Source organism: Sinocyclocheilus anshuiensis, unplaced genomic scaffold (genome assembly GCF_001515605.1).
Source record: "Sinocyclocheilus anshuiensis isolate Anshui unplaced genomic scaffold, SAMN03320099.WGS_v1.1 scaffold163, whole genome shotgun sequence".
NCBI lineage: Eukaryota > Metazoa > Chordata > Actinopteri > Cypriniformes > Cyprinidae > Sinocyclocheilus > Sinocyclocheilus anshuiensis.
This window is the reverse complement of record NW_015548223.1, coordinates 749,831-763,045: the sequence shown is the minus strand read 5'-3', so window position 1 is coordinate 763,045 and position 13,215 is coordinate 749,831. Positions and strand designations below refer to the sequence as shown.

At 37.0% G+C, this 13,215-nt stretch overlaps 2 protein-coding genes across 2 annotated transcripts in view; both read left to right on the top strand.

The window, feature by feature from the left end:
- LOC107654313 (serine/arginine repetitive matrix protein 3-like) overlaps positions 1-7,988 on the top strand; it is an 80,228-nt gene extending 72,240 nt beyond the window's left edge. Inside the window, exons 8-11 of the mRNA XM_016441340.1 lie at positions 2,909-2,944; positions 3,657-3,707; positions 5,611-5,718; positions 7,238-7,988. Of these exons, the coding sequence (XP_016296826.1) occupies positions 2,909-2,944; positions 3,657-3,707; positions 5,611-5,718; positions 7,238-7,514 (472 nt within the window). The 3' untranslated portion in view covers positions 7,515-7,988. The remainder of the gene's footprint in view (positions 1-2,908; positions 2,945-3,656; positions 3,708-5,610; positions 5,719-7,237) is intronic.
- The window catches only part of LOC107654284 (pre-mRNA-processing factor 40 homolog A-like), a 9,714-nt gene continuing 3,867 nt past the window's right edge, over positions 7,369-13,215 (top strand). The window contains exons 1-2 of the mRNA XM_016441309.1: positions 7,369-7,418; positions 9,358-9,397. Of these exons, the coding sequence (XP_016296795.1) occupies positions 9,394-9,397 (4 nt within the window). The 5' untranslated portion in view covers positions 7,369-7,418; positions 9,358-9,393. The remainder of the gene's footprint in view (positions 7,419-9,357; positions 9,398-13,215) is intronic.

The window sequence follows — 13,215 nt, the reverse complement described above, 5'->3', positions numbered from 1 at the left end:
TATATATGTATTTATAATGTGATTAACACGCTTGATACACACACCAACATGTTGTATATTCCTCCAATTCAATGCAGTCTTCTCTGAACAGCACAGTTCATTTTTTTTATTCATCTCACGTTACTCTGACAGCTTTATAACAGCTTTCTTCTCTCCTGCCTTTTTTTCTATATCAAGAAAACATGACGGGATCCGTCAGGGATGCTTGGGTGCATGTGTATCTGTTTGTGTCAGGTGTATATAATAGCGAACACACTACGGAAACATGCTGGATCATTGTGTCAATGTCTTATTACAGCAGCTTCAATACTGTCAGACTGTGTGTGAGGGGAAAAAGTGGGAAAGAGAGTTAGAAACTGAGCGCAGAAACAGAGTCAGTTTCTTCTGACCAATGTATTATTGAGCAAAGATGACCTACGAAGATCCGACTTCCGGTGTGAGAACGCAGGCGCGCTTGTGCAGCCGCTTCACGCTGGTACCTGTTTGTTTGTTTATTTGCTGATACGTTTTTGGATATGTTTCTGCTGGGATTCGACAGATCTGGATTACTTGGATTATTTTCTGGACTACTTTCTTCACTCAATAAGATTTGGATGACTGACCTGGCCTTTTTCGTGATCCTGTCACACTGATCGGCTGCGAGCCCTCTCCATTCCTTTCCATATCCTCCTCGACATCTGATACAGTGAGTCTCCACTCTCTTTGTCATTTTGTGGTGTCAATCCTCGGTATGGTCGGGTAGCCTTCCCTTCTGTGGATTGTGTGGATAGTGGATTCGATACGGTTCTGGCTAACGTAGTTAAACCGATTAAGTTGTTGTGTGGGCCCCATTGGCTTTTGGACATGTCGACGCGTAACCACTTGCAGGTTTTGTTCTTTGGTCTTTTTGTGCTGCTTTTGGCTGACGTTAATAAAGTGACTTCTCCTTCGTAATATACCATCTTTGTCTACATTCAAGACTCAGCTAAAAACGTATCTTTTTAATATGTATTTTGGATAATGTGGCCTTATGTGTTTTGTATTGTGTATATGGGTGTGCAAATGTTTTGTTTAGCACTATGTAAAGTGACCTTGAGCTATGGAAAGGCACTATATAAATAAAAAATAAACTACTTCTTCTTCTGACAGTATGGACTGAGCAGAGATGTTTGAAGGTTCTGTGTTAAATCACCTCAAAAAAAAAAAAGTTGCTAAAACAGATGTACATACAGTGACCCTCAAAAAATATATAGATATTTCAATCACATTTAAAAATGAATGTCATTGCATTAGATATAAAATATAATTTAAATGCCACATAATCTTTTCTCTTCACTAATGCCACTTTTCTTCATTATTTTTGCTCAGTGTCTTTTAATGCTGATGTTTCTTTGATTTTTAGTGGATGTCTAAAGTCAGTTCTCCTTGAATTATTAACGTGCCACAACACTAGATTTCAAACCAAACAAACGTATTTTTGTCAAATGTTTTGTTTGAAAAGCGTGATTGTGCATCTTTCTTAACTCTTTCCACGCCAGCAGTTTTATTCTAGCTTCATGCATTATTTTTTTATCAACACTTGAATGTGGGTTAGTTTAATGAAAGAAATCATGTTTTCGTCAAATACTACGTCCTGATAAGCACAGCCCTAAACCACTTCCTGGATCGACATTTCATGCGGTAATGTTAGGCAGTTTTGATTTATATGCTGTTTGATGTTTGATGATTGTGTTATTTCTTTATAAGATGATTGCTTCTTCTTTGCCTGTGTTTGATCCAAAGATTCAGTACTCTTTCAGAAGTTATTTAATAGTGCCTCCTACCTTATAACAGTGAAAACTCGTTATTTATTCCTTCTCTTTCTAGCTTGTACTTATTTGAACAATGTCTAGAAACTTGGTATTACAAGCACTTCCTGTATCTGTTTGCCTCTTTAAGAAGAATCGCTTTATGTATCCCCAAATTGTAAGTCGCTTTGGATAAAAGCGTCTGCAAAATGACTAAATGTAAATGTAAATGTGAAACCACAGAAAGCCGGGAAATTCCATCAATGACAGGGAAAGAGTTAACAATAAATGACTTTTGCTTTTGTATTCTGGTATCTAATGCATGACATTCAGACATTTAAAGGCACAATATGTAAGATTTTTTTATTAAAATATCCAAAAACCACTAGAACAGTGTTATATATTTTGCTGACTTGTGTACTTACATTATCCCAAATGTTTCGAAGAATGTTTAAATCCAGAGAAATAAGCCATTTTAACTAGTGACACGGAGCGTGTCCATAGTGTCATTGTGTCGCCTGCCAATGACATCATAACCCCTCGATTTCCGGTTTTGTTTTGTAGAAAACATGGAAACCCCGAAGACGCTTTAATATGTTGTGCGTTTTAATAGACCGGTGACGACCGCACAGAGTAGCATTGTAACAGAACTTTCAAATGTATCTAGAATGATAAAACAGCGCTGCTTTACCCCACATACGCACGACCGGAAGGAGCGGAAGCGCTCGACTGTGGCATAATAAAAGCTCCGCTGCTTTCGAGCCGTGTGTCGCGCTCGTTCAGCGGCCTCGTTTCGCTTCGACGGCTTTCAGCCTCACCCTGCTTCATTCTACTACGTTAATAAATCATTAGCTCATCCATGAACATGATTTCCGAGTCCCGTCGGATTGCATCGGCTGTGGGGATGAAGACCACAGCTCCCATGATTCCACACTCAGTCACAGCGTCATCAAACTACGCCTTTGTTTCTTTCTTTATTTTGAATACGCGCCCTCTAGTGGCGAAAAATTACATATTGTGCCTTTAAGCCTGACTTCAGGTTGAATGTTGAAGCTTAAAACTACAAAATCCACTGATGTAAACAGCAGCAGTTTTCTGGTGGTCATAATCTAATATCTAACCCAGCATTTCCTCTGTCTCAGGTCCACATCTGGCTCAAGGAGGAAGAGGAGACACAGGTAAACACTGATCTAATCCCAGATCTGTTAGATTTTATGGTCTGGGAACTGTGCTGGATTCATATAAATTTTGCAGAGCCAACATCCACTTCACAGTTTGTTCAAGAGCCATCCATTGACATATAAAGTGGCCAGCCACAGATTATTTTGCTTGTATGTGCTGTTTAGTGGCTGATAAATCAAAAATCGATGATACCGCAGTAGTAGACTGGCCTAGAAAACACTCGTTCAATAGCAGTCTGTCTCTTTGAATAGTTGTGCAAACAACACTGAAGAAAACAGCATAAAAGTAATAAGTATTGATCATTTCACAGACATCATTCAGAAAACAAGTCAGAATATGCAGTTCAGCTCATGGACGTCTACACTCTCAGAAAAAATGGTACAAAATGCTGTCACCTTTGAAAAAGGTACACCTTTGCACTTTATTTACCCCTAAAGAGTGCATATTAGTACTTTAAAAGCATATTAGTACCTAAATGGTACATTATAGTACCTTTTGAAAAGGTACTGCCCCGGTGACAACTTTAGTACCTTTTTTCTGAGATTGTAGTGTCTTGAACAAAACTGAGTATCAGAAGTGTTCACTGAAGCGGCTGTACCTTGTAAACTCAACATAATTTAACATAATTCTGTTTTGATTTTAAGACTTTACGCTTATTTAGTTAGATGATTTCCTATTTAGTTAGATGTGTTTGTTTTCTCCTTTCAGATCTGGGAGCCCCAAAAACAAACACAAAGACAAGAACAAACAGAAGAAGAGGTGAGGAATGTTTATTCTGCAGTTTGCTTCTAAAATGCTCAGAATTTTGCTTTCATGCATCTTAATGCCTCAGTCTGACAATAAAAATCCAATGCACTGATTACAGAGTTTAAGGATTGAATGATATTAATTTTCTAAGCAATCAGAGTTGTGATTTTTCACCTGGGATAGTAAGCAAGCACACAGCAACCATCTAGAATACCTTAGCAACTACCTAGCACTGACAACCACTTGAAACATTTTAGAAACCACATAGCAACACCCTGACAACCACCCACAACACCCTAGTAACCGTCTAGAACAACAAAGCAACCACCTAGCAATGCACTGACAACCATTTGAAACATTTTAGCAAATGCATAGCAACACCATAGCAACCACCCACAACGATCTTGTAACCATCTAGATCACAATAGAAACCACCTAGCAATGCACTGACAACCAGTCAAAATCAAATGCATAGCAACACCCAGACAACCACACAACACCATAGTAACCATCTAGAACACCCTGGAAACCACGTAGCAATGCTGTCAACTCAGATCTTTTTAGCAACCACATAGCAACACCCGGCAATCACCGACAACACTCTAGTAATCATGTTATATGCCATAGAAACCATCTAGTAATGCACTGATGGCCACTCAGAACATTTTAGCAAATGCATAGCAACACCCCAGCAACTGCCCACAACACTATCCACCTAGCAATGCACTGACAACCAGTCTAAACATTTTAGCAATCACTTAGTAAAACCCTGACAACTGCTAGCAACACCCTAGTAACCATTTAAAACTCCCCAGCAACCTCCTGGCAATGCCTTGGCAATAGAAACCACCTAGCAATGCACTGACAACCAGTCAAAATCAAATGCATAGCAACACCCAGACAACCACACAACACCATAGTAACCATCTAGAACACCCTGGAAACCACGTAGCAATGCTGTCAACTCAGATCTTTTTAGCAACCACATAGCAACACCCGGCAATCACCGACAACACTCTAGTAATCATGTTATATGCCATAGAAACCATCTAGTAATGCACTGATGGCCACTCAGAACATTTTAGCAACCACATGGCAACACCCCAACAACTACCAAAAGAAACTGTCTAAAACACCATAGTAACCACCTAGCAATGCCTTGACAACCACTCAGAACTTTTTAGCAACTGCAGAGCAACTGCATAGCAACACCCTACTTAAATTACTGGTAGGTTTATTATTTTATATTAATTACTTGTCTTTTGTTGTTATTTTATTAGTTTGTACTGAATGATTGATTGATTACTTAAAACAATGTTTCAAGTTATTAATCGCTTAATGCCATTTTGATGTAATATTTTATCAACTTTGTATAGCCTATACATTTATATAAAATAAGCAAAAGCAACATTTATAATGCTTTTGCTGTTGTCCAATAAAAAACCCAGGCACACGTACCTCTACAAGATGCGTTTAATCAGGGAAATATCTGTTGTGTACAAACATCGGATAAACATCTTTTAAAAGCAGTTTTGCATACATTCTAAATCCTAAACATCTTAAAGACATCTTGTAAATGTCTATATGACATCTGATAGGAAACATCTTGACGTATAGCAGATGAGCAAACACTATAAAAAAATACATCATGCAAATGTAAATGCAGGCATCAAATTGATGTCTCCGTGATGTATGTGTGCTATCAGGGAGCCGTTATTTGTATGTATTTATTTATTTTCTGTTTTGTTATTTCATAAAAAAATAAGAAGAAATGTCCATGTAGGCCGTATGCATGGATTGTTTATGAAAGGAATGAATGGGAATGATGAAACGGACTGTGAGGTGTATGATGAAGCAGTGTGGGTGGAGTGTGTGAGTGTGGAGTGACGTGTGTTTGTGTGTGTGTGTCCCGCAGGTGTTCAGTGGAGTCTCCCAGCAGGAGTTCTCAGCACAGAGGCAGCTGCTGTAGTTCCCGCAGCGGATCCGTCTCCTCCACCGCCAGCGTCTCCAAATCACCCAGCAGGTGCGTCTTATATTCGGCCTCTTATCTCCATTTCACAGGCCCTCCGACAAACCTCCTCTAACAAACATTTACCATGGTGAACATAGTTTCTGCCAAAATACCATAGTTACTACAATAAGACTGTGGTAATGTGGTATTAGTCACCACTGTCATCACAGAAAGGGAATGAATCACAATGACAGAAAGACAGAAAAGCTTCTTACTCCGTTTGAAGGAGATCCTTAGTAATTTATGATGACTTTACTGCAGTAACTATGGCATTTTTTTCCATTAACATGGTTAAATTGTGTAATGACATACACTACATTTGACTATTTCGAAGCTCAAGGCTGCATTTATTTGATCAAAAATACAGTAATGTTGTGAAATATTATTACAGTTTCAAATAACTGCTTTTTATTTGAACATATTTTAAAATATAATTTATTTCTGTGATCAAAGCTGTATTTTCAGCATCATTACTCCAGTCTTCAGTGTCACATGATCTTCAGAAATCATTCTAATATGCTGATTTGCTGCTCAAGAAACATTTCTGATTATTATCAATGTTGAAAACAGTTGTGCTGCTTCATATTTTTGTTGAAACCAGGATACATTTTATTTTTTCAGGATTCTTTGATGAATAGAAAGTTCAGAACAACAGCATTTTTAAAAATGGATATATTGTGTAACATTATGCATTCACTATCAATTTGTTGTGTGCTTGCTGAATAAAAGTATTCATTTCGAAAATTCATTTCTAATGTGATTTCCAAAATAATTTCCCCCCTGCAGTCAATATACATTTTTTAAAGTAATTTTTTTAGTATTAGAGCAACTGCAATATCTATAAATTCAGTTTTAAAAATCTGCATTGGTTCAAATCCCAAATTGATAAAACATTTTCAAAATCCAAATTGATCAAATTTTAAACTCTATTATTTCCAAATGTTAAACATTTAAACAACCTGCAGTATGATAAGCAACATAAAAAAAATAATAGTAAAAAAGATCAAAATAATAGCATTTCACGTCAAAACAGTTGCCAATCCCTGGATAGTTTATTATACGTGATACACGACGAATACACTGCAAAAAAATATAGTCTTACTCAGTATTTTTAACTATCTAAACATTCTTAACATACTCTCTTGAGAAGCAAAATTATTTAAGGTATAAAGTCTTATCTTGTTTTCTGAAATTATGAAAATTAAGTGAGTTTATACTTAAAACAAGAAAAATATCAGCCAGTGGGTTCAGAAAAATCTACTTAATTCAAAGGGGAAACAAGTTTTATTTTTCTTACCCCATTGGCATGAAGCCACTTAATTTGAATAAAGCTTTCAGAAAGCAATACTTTATATGTTATGTCATTTTGCTTATCAAGCAAATGCATCTTCATTTAAGAATGTGTAAATATTTTACTGAAAAATAAGACAAAAATAGTATACTAAGTAAATTATTTTCAGCAGTGCACTGCCATTGTACTTGTGAGTGAAGCGCTAAACTCAACCCATTTCAATCTGACCTCTCAAACCAGATCAAATGCAAAGTGCAGGAACGATTGGCACAAACAGGAAGGAAGTCACTCCAGCCACAGCCCACCGCCGCCCCTCAGCGCTGACCAGCCAATCACGTGGCACAATGGCAACCATAGCGTCCGTGTCCGCAACGGCAAAGATTCGGGAGCCAATCACATGGAGGGGAATAAAGGGAACGATGTATGTAGTCTCCTCTACTTTAACTCCATCTGTTCTCTGCCGTTTACACTACTAATCCCACACACACACACACACACACACACCACGTTCAACTGATTCAGTCATATCTGTGTGAGCTGACTCTAAATATCTCTTTTCCCTCTTTGGCTCCATTCCGTGAGTTTTTCTGTTCTCAAGCCATTTTTGTGTTTGTTGGGAAGGGGTTTTGTTTTGTCGAAACAGATGTCCATCATTTTCCTTCCGTAATAATGTCATGCTTTATTTCACGTACAAGCCATGTTGACTTTTTCAGTTCTAGAAAGAGAAGGAATGGAAAAGCTGAGGACATGTTTAAAAGGTTTTTTTTTTTTACAGTGGAAACTAAAATGCAACCAATTGTTGAATATGTCCATCCCAAAGACAAACTGATGGTTGTGGCATCTTGCGACATGCAGTACTATTATTTTACATAATAATATACTAATTCAGTGGCTAGTGTTGGATAACGTCCCATGAAGGAAACATTCCATGCCTCAACCAGATTAATTATAGATATTTTGGTAACACTTTTGCTTCATTTGTTAACATTAGTTAACTAAATTAGTTAACATGAACTAACAATGAACAATGTAAATGGGTGCCATCAGAATGAGAGTCCAAACAGCTGATAAAAACATCACAATAATCCACAAGTAATCCACACCACTCCAGTCAATCAGTGAATGTCTTGTGAAGCCAAAAGCTGCGTGTTTGTAAAAAACAAATCCATCATTAAGATGTTTTTAACTTCAAACCGTTGCTTCTGGCTAAAATACAAATCCATAATCCATAATAACGCTTCCTCCATTGAAACAGTCCATCTTCTGTTGTCTCTCACATCAAAATCCACCCACATATTTGTTCAGAGCTGTTTTGGACTGTTTTTGGCTTGTAAACGGTGCTTGATCTGTGCAGATTTCTCTCCTGATTCAGATTAGATGACTTTTGACTGGAGAAAGCTATATTATGGAGAGAGGACTTGTATTTTAGCCAGAAGCAACGGTTCAAAGTTAAAAACATCTTAATGATGGATTTGTTTCTTACAAACATGCAGCTTTTGGCTTCTCAAGACATTCACTGATGGACTGGAGTGGTGTGGATTACTTGTGGATTATTGTGATGTTTTTATCAGCTGTTTGGACTCTCATTCTGACGGCACCCATTCACTGCAGAGGATCCATTGCTGAGCAAGTGATGCAATGCTACATTTCTCCAAATCTGATGAAGAAACTAATGATGAAGAATCTACATCTTGGATGGCCTGAGGGTGAGTATATTTTCATTCATGGGTGAACTATTCCTTTAAGGCATTGTGAACTAACATGAACAAACAAGTAATGATTGTATTTCTATTAACTAACATTAACAAAATATTAATAAATGTTCATTGTTAGTTCATGCAACTAATGCTAACGAATGAGGCCTTATTGTAAAGTGTTACTGCTATTTTTAAAATCAGTCTGAACTTCAGATATAAATCATATAAAAACGCTTTTTGTTTTGTAGCTTTTTGCTTATCTTGTACATTTTATTGTATACCACAAAATGTCAGAGCAGTATATTAAAAAGACAGTGAGGAGGAATGAATTGCGGCAATCATCTTTTATATAGTAATAGTGCCACATTAATTGAATTTATGCCCAAAAGAATGACGACATATGACATATTTTGATTGTTAAATGATTATTTATCTAATCTTTGACCTGCGTTTGGAGAGACTCTTGTTCAGATATCTGGTCACACTTACTATATCTGGGACGGTTTGCATGCAGTTTTTCAGAAGTTCTCATGCTCTCTCTCTCTTTCCTTTCATTTGCTCAATTCATCCCTCTGTTTTGTTGATTTCTTGACCTCTGTGAATTCACATGATCTTTTCCCACAAATAAATGCCCAAACTTTTCTGTCTTGTTTGTGTAAAAAGCACTCATATGATTTGGAACTGGACCGAGTAGATTAAATGGGTATGTCTACTAGATTTTCTTGTCAATACAGTTGAAACTCTCATTTTCTGCTCAGTTTTACCGTAGCCACCCTTTTCCAGATGTGTATCAGGTGTTTAAAGAGCCGATGATCTGTGACCTGCAATCAGATCGTCCCATATTATTGATAATTTCTTTAATGTAAGGTGAAGAACTATTAATCAAGAGAGGTGTCATCAGACGCTTTTAGCCAATCAGCCGTCATTCCTGGTTCTGCTGAGAGGATGAATGAGTCTGAATGTTACAATCACAGATAAGAAATATGTGGATGCTGCATTTGGCGGATCAGGATTCATCATTAGCACTGCCATCTTGGAAAGGTCAATGGATTTAAATATTATATTGTCCTTTATAAATAGTTTATCGTATTCTTCAGTTTATGGAGTGTGTTTCAGATTAGGAATTTTGATTGAATTTATTTTAGTTTAACAAACAGGTAGCTAAGTATTTTAGACACAATGTTGACTGTTCTATTTCACCAAAGAAAATAGTTCCAAACAACGATCAGAACAGAAGTATTGCGCATTCTCCGAGCAACACTCTGCATTTTTGTTACTGAATGATTCTGCCAACTCTCTCGAGACAGATAAGCAACATGCACATTTAAGTATGTAAAAGCTGATAGAACACTGATGAAAAAATTGATGATATTTTGGTTTCTTTTTTACATTAAACACCTTAAAGGTGCTGTATGTAGGATTGACACCGAGTGGTTGAACTAGGTATTGCAGTCCAAATTCAAAATATTGGAGAGGGTTTTTTTCACCCGGCCCCTCCTCCTAAGACTTGACTCACACGCAGGTTGCCAGATTGACACCAACAGCAACGAGCGCACTTGACGATGAATGAAATGAAATACGCTGTGTTTTCCGCCAACTGGCAACCCGGGGTGCCGAAATACAATTGGGTAAACTGGCAGTGGGCGGGTTTCACAAACCAAAACATTTCATTCCATTTTCAAAGCAGAATAACTGACTGTAGCATTGTTTTTCAGATAAACTAGCATGTTTCTTAAATATCTGCAAACATATTATGGAATTTGTATGCTTTAGTAGAGTCAAAAACTTACATACAGCACCTTTAAATATTACATATACGTATGTAACATAATGTGTATTTCCATCACAGGTTTGCTCTTAAATTTCACATAAGGTGGTATTAAAAAGGTCCTAAAAAGGCTTAAATTTAACTTGCTCATATCTGTAGACACCCTGAAATATAGTAATATATGTTTTGTTAAAACATAATATATTTGTTCATTTTATTTATTTATGACCCTGTAACTTTAAGCAGTCCGAGCTCAATGATAACTATATAATTTATAAGAGTGTTTTACCAATACTCGTCTGCAATAAGCAGAATTGTATGGCGATTCATAACTTATTATTTAGATTCGTTTATTCATATTGACCTTTCCAATATGGTGGAAATGCTGATGCATTGTGGTCATTAGAACGATTGCTAATTTGATAATGCTTTTAAATACCAATAAGAGTGTAATCCTGCAACATTACCCCCCCCCCTCCAAATTTCCTCCAAAATCAACATAGAAAATGCAAAAACATAAAAGAAAATGGGCCTGTTAATACTGCATCTGTATCTGTGGTCACAACAGGCTACAGATTCATGAATTCCCTCTTGGGTAACGGCTGACAAATCTCCACAGACAAGAGCCGGTTCAATGCCATTGGTGATTTCAGACGGTTTTCATACATTGGTTTCTAATGCTCACTTTTCACTTGCACTTGATATATAAATATACATTCTTATAGTGTAACTAGGTGTTTGTTTCCTTCCTGTCAACATTTGAGTGGTGTAATGTACGTCTAGATGTTTGACAGGGACAAACGGATGCTCTGTAAACATTAGCCAACAGCAAACTACGCTAACTAGGGTCATTTGGTAAAGTTGTTACACTAAAAGGGACCCAAGCCATTTGGATTCTCTTCCTAAGCGAATGTGGCATCTTTGCATCCTTTGTTGAAAGACTTTTGACAATTGCTGAGAGCAAAACTCTACTTTTAGATTTAGCAACTGCCGAGCACTAAATTCTCATTGCGCAGACCAATTGATAACGATACGGCTTAATGAACGTGACTGGGGTCCCTTTGAGATGTTAGTCGTCCATCCTAGAAGTGACCGCCCTCCACCCAACACCCCTCTCCCTTCACCCGTTCATCTGTGCTGTCAGTTGTCCCGCCATGCTTTCTCTTTTCCCATTAAACCACATTGCGCATGCATGGCCATCGATATTTACTTTCCTTCTAGCAAATTGGATTTGTTGAGATTTTGTCGCACCCTAACGCTCCTTAACGTACGGTAGAATGTGGCTGCACATGTGTCCAAGCGAAAAAGACAGCAATTCATGTAGATTGCTTTGGGGGTTTCTTATTTCTGATTCATTTTGTTTGGGTTCTTTGTCGTTTTTGATTTTTCCTTTTGTATGTCCACTCTTTTGTTTTGCTTCGTTTCGTTGGAATTGTCTCCTTTAGTCTGTGGATCAATTATCTTAGCCTGGATACTAAAAGAATTCATTGTCTTTTTCCCATTTGGCTGCAGAGAATTTTCCTTTCTCCTTTTTGTTTTTCCTTTTTCTTCCTTTGTTTTGTTGATATTGCATACGTGTCACTGATTGAAGCGGAAGGTAGGTAATGCTCTGCCTACGCACGTGGAGAATGTGACAAGCACCCTAGCTTGACATCAGTGTCTCTCTCTCTTTTTCTCTGTTTATCTGAGGAAAACCAAAGGTTGGCGGGTTGTTTTTCATTGTTTTCCTTTTAGAACTGTTTGCTCTATTTTCATTCTTTTTTCTTTCGATCTGAAATCTACCTTTGCTTTCATGCTTCAGTCTTCAGTACACTGCCCTCCCCACAGGTCCATCTCTTGTCTGCGTTTTATTTGATTTTTCTTATTATTTTTCGGTATAATGCATTTCCTGTCTGTGCCGCATTCCTTTTGTCTTTGGTGAAATGGTACATGTCTTATGATTTGATCACTTTCCCTCCTTTTTATTTTTGGGATACACAAGGGCTGTTTCTGAAGTATCTGGGGTTTACGTTCAGCTGTGTTATTTTTTTATATACATATATATATATGATATTATTAGTTGTTTTTTGTGTGTTTGAGGTCGATCAGAAATCCTTGCCTTCCAATGGTAATAAAAAAGAAACAGATGAATAGTTTAACACATTGACATTGCTTTGCTCCGTATAATATTTTAGCCTCAATTTTCAATTCTGCTGCTAAAGATGATTGGTTTCAAGTTTAATTTATTTATAAAGCACATATAAAACAACCTTGGTTGACCAAAGTGCTGTACTAAATTGCGTAGGTCCATAACCCAAATTAAAATGAAAAAACATTCACAAGACGTTGAAAGCACAAGAATACAGATAGGTTTTTAAAGACACTGTTGACACTGTAGTCGCTGTTCGGATAGATAATGGCAATTGTTCCATAAATTGGTCTCAGCTGTGAAGTCTTTTTTAAAAACCGCATGAAATCCAAATGAAAGTTTTGTGAATTGTGAATTTGAGCTGATCCATACACTGAAAACAATTTGGTGTATAAACAATTTTCACTCGGATATTGCTAGTAAATTTCACAACCAGCAGGTAACATATTAAATTGAATGTAAAATTTTGATCAGATCATATTACACCCCAAAATCAAAAAGAAAAAGCGGTAACACTTTACTTGAAGGGGTGTGCATTAGACTGACATGACACCTTCATAATCATGACATGACACATGTCATGAATATGAAGGAGGTTTTATGCATGTTTATGACAACTGTCATT